Source organism: Eurypyga helias, unplaced genomic scaffold (genome assembly GCF_000690775.1).
Source record: "Eurypyga helias isolate BGI_N326 unplaced genomic scaffold, ASM69077v1 scaffold83, whole genome shotgun sequence".
Lineage (NCBI taxonomy): Eukaryota > Metazoa > Chordata > Aves > Eurypygiformes > Eurypygidae > Eurypyga > Eurypyga helias.
In genome coordinates, this window is record NW_010241718.1 from 59,695 (window position 1) to 65,861 (window position 6,167).

The window sequence follows — 6,167 nt, forward strand, 5'->3', positions numbered from 1 at the left end:
CCAGTCAAACAACTCTTGTTCGTTATTGCATAGACACCTATGAGCATAAGGAAATGGAATATCTAAAAAGGAAATTTTTTTAACCAAAATTTAATTACCAACCTTAGCAGCTGTTAAGAAGCATCTACTGTTACACATGATTAGTTGCTTATCCACTTATTTACCAGAAAGAATATACAAACTGATCAAATATTTAAAATATCAATGTGTTACTGGTTTTGACATATTGCTACACTTAATTTGCACTTCAGCTGTAAGTAATTTAAAGTGCACTAACAAATAAATCATTTAATCATACAACACATCTCACTAGTAAATATCAAATGTTTAACTGAATTCAAATATCAGATAGCAACAGAAACATGAAGTAATAAACCAGCAAAACCAAGTCAGTAATAATATTAACTTCATCACTCTAGCCATCCATATTTTATTGACAAGGGAGGAATCAGTTTTAAAATTGTACTTATTGGAGATTCTGTATATAAACCACAGGTCTTCAATGCAGCACAATTTCTGTGGAGTCATTGCATATGAAAAGTAGCAAATACATTAAGTTTCTGTGCATTTGGTCTTAGTAAATATTGGATGTTATTGCTTCGTCTGGACTTGAATTAGAGAAAACTTGCTTTGTAGCAAACCATGCCCTACATACAATTGCACAAGTTTAGAGATTTTGTCCAAGTATTTTGACACACTGAAATAACAGGGGAAAAATATTTCTAGTACTTCTATTTAAAAACCCTCTACTGGCTAAATGTGATTCCATTAATCTTGCCCCTGTTAAAATATAATAAAAATATAAAATATAAGAGAACATGTGATGCTTGTTTTTTTGGCAACCGATTTTAGTTTGCAGAAGCTTGAATGAATGATTATCCTAGAATGATGAATGATGTAATCAATGAAAGTATTCAGGATATGATTGGATAGCAGACACAGATGGCTTTGCTGAAGTCTATATTACTCTAGGGAGAAGTAAAAGGTCAAAATCCTAGAATCAATTTCTGTGTCAAGAATACATTTATTTTTGATAAATAATTTGCAAGATATTGAAAATTCTAGGTCACTATTACATATGTAGGACATTTGAACGAAAGAAGAATGATTAATGACTGATAAATCAGTAGAAGAAATTCTTACCAAATTCTTTAGGTACAGTTATTGAATAATGGCAAGTCTGTCCAGCAGTGTAATTATGAGGATAACTTGGTGATAAAACCACTCCTTCTGTTCCAGTATACTGCCCTCCACATGGTGCTGGAAACAAAACGAAATGTGTTGTATTAATTACAGTTGTCTGTATTAGTTCAGTCTGAAAATTAAGATTACAAAGTGACAGTTCAGTGCTGTTTCTTCTGTTTGGTTTTCCTAGGATAACATATCTAAGGGTTCTTTCTCAAGACACAATTTTTATTAATTTTTTTTTAAAAAATAGAATACATGTGTTTTACTTGACTGCACGTATTCATAAAGGACTGGAGGTATAAAATATCTATTTGTAAGAAACAGTAAACAGAATTAAATATGTTAAAACATCTTGTTGGATACTGAGTAAACACTTTTCTATACATTGAAAACAAAGTATTGCTGTCACTCTTCTCAACACATAAGAACTAATGAAAAGGCTTGGTTTCCAATCACAATCTTCATTAAAATGTAGGTCATAATAATTACATTAGTTATACGCAATTCAGTGCTCCCAGTTTTAGTCCAAAGATTTTAACAAACACTACCAAAAACTATAGATTTTAAAAGAATTAAATATTGTTATTTTGTTATTGTATAGTGCCATTTTACCCAAGCATCCAATAAGAAAGTATTTTTAAAATAAATTACTATATAACTTAAATATTAAAAAACCCTAGAATAGTCACCCTAGAATTTTTTTTTTTTTTTTTTAAAGGTAATTGCATAATCTAAACAACTACTTTATGCTATAAGGAAAAAAGTAACCTAGTGTTATTCTGCTCTGGTAATCTTCCATACAGCAGATTACATTTTAACATCTGCCTGGAAAGTAGCTCTGAGGAGAAGGACCTGGTATCCTCATGGACAACAAACTCATTGGTCTGGGGCTCTCAAAGGACCTTGTTACCAGCTTCTGGCTCTGCTGACCTAGCTCATGGGCTGTGGGAATGTTCCTAGTGAGTGAAGGTGCAACCTGTGCTTTGGTCATCCTCAGCTTCTGGCTCACCTGCCCTTGTGGAGCAGACCTGCTCTTTCTGCTCCCTGACAGCAACTGGGATTTAAAATCTCAATTGAAATATCTCTACAAGTTTAACTTTTATACAGGCAGCTATTAATACTACAAATCTGTGTCTTCTCTTAGCTGCTTGTATGAATTATTCAAAAATCCAATGTAATGATAGAAGATGAGAAGTTTAATCTATCAGTAGGCTGAATAGGATTATGTGGCTGAGGTGAAACTCAAATATCACAAGGAATCAGTTCATGTCACGAATTTAAAATCCTTGTATTTATTCCTCTTCTTCTTTGAGAATACTAGAAACTAAGGCACAAAATCTATCTTCTAATTACCAGATGAACTTCTCAAGTCATGAACATGTCACTGGAATGAAAGTATATCACTCATGCTTAACTTAAAAAAAATTTCCAAAGTTGGAATTGTAAAAATGTTTCCTTCTAAAATGTGTTTTCCTATTTTTAGACATGTTTTTGATAATATATTTAAGAATATCTCTGATAACATCTTTGTGGTATATCCACTCTGTAAGGAAAGCCTATAAGTGCTTAGGTTAATTAAGACAGAAAAAAAGGTTATCTTGTAGGTAAGGCTGTAAAATGTATCAGTGCAGTGCTGTGACAGTCAAACATATCCTAAACAGAGCTCTCCTTTTTGAATATAGGTAATGTTTGGTTTAGGCAGCAAACCCTCCATTTTCAGAGGAAGTATTTTAATAACTTAATTTAGAATTGTGAAATTCATAATGAAAATGAGAATGCCTGAGACTTTGCATTAGTGTTTCAAAATATACCTACTGGCAGTTGCCAAATGTTACCTAGATAAGTATAAAATTTGTTTTCATCATGTCTGACAGTAAAATACTACAGCAAAAAAACCCAAACCCAAACAAAAAAATCCACCAAAAAACCCCACACGACAAAGTAGTACAGTTGAATTCATTTAGTTAATTAATGTAATTGACTTAAAGGACTAACTGCATCATTTTAAGAGATTGTTAGTATTTATTATACAGCACTCATTATATATTCTTTTTCATGCTTGAAAATTTCAAACTTTGTTTCATATAATATTTTAAAGAACTTCAAAAAGGGACAATTATTTAACAGCATAAATAAAGAAATATAAACTCAAAACATTGCACTAAAACTGCACCATGAGCATTTTTGTTGTACAGTTTTAGTTTTGATTGGATTAAATGTATATTACAAGAGGGCTTTATGTGACAACAAAGGTGATCCTGGGTGTATTTTTGTTCTGGCCTCCTATTAGACTCCTACCCTTAAAATTATGTATTAATATGTTTTATATCATTGATCTATATCTTATATCTATATTTAAACATAACATAATTCATTTTGTTTATACTTTCTACATACATTGTTCGTTTACTTTAAGCTATTCCTGTCCCAATTTTACACAAAACTGTGCCATGTGACAAAAAGGATTCTTTACTGTCATCTTTGGCACAGCCATCATTACAGTACTATGGCCAAATAAGATTTACAGGGATGCAAAAGCTCATGCAGATCTCAGAAATCTGTGGTTTGATTATAACCCACAATTTGAGATCTGTCCTTCTCACAAATCAAGTATATTTCATTAGAGTTTTATAATAGTCCACAAAGGAGTATAAATAGATAAATATTTATGTAACGACTATGGTTTACTCCATACTAGAGACACAAGTGTAGCAGCCCTGTATATGATACTTTAAAGACCTCCACACCTTAACTGAAGTCGTAAGAGTATGCATTTTAAAATGGAACTCACAGTAAACCATACTAGATAAACAGACTTAAAGTACTTTATACAAGCATGTATTCCAGTTTAGTTTTACTCAGATATAACAGTGTTAAGTTACTCAATCTTTCAGTTAGTAATTTCTGCTTCTTTAGACATCGCAGTGTTATTTAGAATAGGTATCCCAAGCTTCTCAATAATGAAGCAGAAAAGTAAAATGATGTCTCAGAGCTACGGCTAATTAATTTATCCTCTATCCCTTTTTTCAGAATTTGTGTTGTGTAAACATAAAACAATTTTTACAAATTAAAAAGAAGTTACATATATTACTTATTTTCAATAAAGTACTATATGATTTATCTTGAAAAATAATCTCCTGTAAAATTGTAGATTTCTGTTATCTATTGTATGATCCTCAAAATGAACTCACTGTGATATACTGATGTCTGTTTTGTTAAAGTACAGGAACTGTCTTATTAACTCTGTCTGCTGTGGAACTTTAATTCTCAATGTAAAAAATAGAGGATTCAAAAGAATATTTCCCCTATTTTTTTATTTCATATTTTATAAAGTGTTATAGTAATAGATAGTAATTTAATAGCAAATTATTTCCAAAATACAATGTTCATTCTGCTTAAAAAAATTATGACTTTTAAATTTAAATTAACTTTGTATCAAAAAAAACCCCCAATGAGGTATACATGAATTTACAAGGTGAACCATGTCATTCTTATTTTTCTACACTACTTAGTGTTTTATAAGAAATGCTTAAATAATACTAAATATAATTGTTCTACAAGTGTACTTTCATAAGGTATTAAAGCTAAGCTATTGCAATGTTACAGCAAAAGCTGCATTTTGCACTCTATGTAAGTAAAACAATCATCCTGCTGTTCTATGTGCTCTAAATTTCTACCATATGGAGGGAAAAAACTCTCACTGTTTTTATTGAATATCTTTCAAAAAACAAAGCTACTGAATCAACAACCCCTGAGAAAATAACCCACCCATCCTAATTACTCTGTTTTCTGAGGAGCTGAACGCGAGCTAGCAATGTGTCGTTACAGCAAAGGTGGCCATCAGCCTCCTGAGCCAAGCGTTAGGATGATCATTTGGCAAAACGTCGAGGGAGGAGATCCTTCTTCTCTACTCAGCATGGTGAGGCTACATCTGGAGTGCTGTATCTAGTCCTGGGCTCCCCAGTACAAGAAAAGCATGGATTTACTGGAGTGATACCAGTGAAAAGCCACAAAGATGATTAATACACTGGTGCATCTTTCATATGAATTGATGCTGAGAGAGCTATGACTGTTTAGCCTAGGAAATAGAAGGCTTGGGGAGATCTTATCAATAATAAGATTAATGATGATGATTTCCTCCTTGGTGGGAGGAAATGAGGAAGAGGGAAGAACCAAACTCTTCTTAACAGTGTCCACAACAAGAGACAACGATCGCAAAAGAATACCCTTTGATTAAAATGAATAATGATAACAATAACAAAAAAACAGTAATAATAATTATAATTCTAATAATAATAATAATAGGTGTGTACAAAAATAACTCTATGTAATAATAATAGTTATACAACAACAAAATAATAGAAATGTGACAAGTAATTTCAGGGTTTGTGGGCAAATCTGTTTAGCATTCACCTAGTGACCTGTTGCTCTTACCTGAAATGCTTGGAAATAAATGATGCATACTTTTGCACTACTCTGGGTTCTCTGTTTCATTGGTAAGTGACTGTTTTTCTTTACAGAGTGGTACAATCTCCATGCCTTCCCTTAAATTGCCATAATCCATAATTCATCGACATTCTGCCCACCTCAGAAAAGATGAATTTAAACAGTATCTACATATCTCTGTGTGTGTTTGTATATGTATCTCTCAGTAAAAATGTGTGTGTCTGTGGGTGTATGCATATGCATATATTTGCAGTGGCAAGACTGCACCTTGAATACTGTGTTCTTTTTTGGGTCTCTCACTTCAAGAAGGACCTTGAGGTGCTGCAGCATGTCCAAAGAAGAGCAGTGAAGATGGTGAAAGGTCTGGAAAACAAGTCCTATGAGGAGTACCTGAGGGATCTGGCATTGTTTATTCTCGAGAAAAGGAGGCTTAGGTCAGACCTTATCACTCTCTAGAACAGCCTAAAAGCTGGTTGTAACGAGATGGGTGTCAATCTCTTTTCCCAAATAATGTGCACACCAGTGGTGATTTA

The 6,167-nt window shown here is 32.6% G+C and overlaps 1 protein-coding gene across 1 annotated transcript in view; it reads right to left on the bottom strand.

Annotated features, from left to right (window-relative positions):
• LOC104507513 (CUB and sushi domain-containing protein 1-like) overlaps positions 1 to 6,167 on the bottom strand; it is a gene marked incomplete at both ends in the record, with an annotated part of 113,400 nt that overhangs the window by 55,313 nt on the left and 51,920 nt on the right. Inside the window, one exon of the mRNA XM_010148827.1 lies at positions 1,144 to 1,260. Coding sequence (XP_010147129.1) covers positions 1,144 to 1,260 — 117 coding nt within the window. The remainder of the gene's footprint in view (positions 1 to 1,143; positions 1,261 to 6,167) is intronic.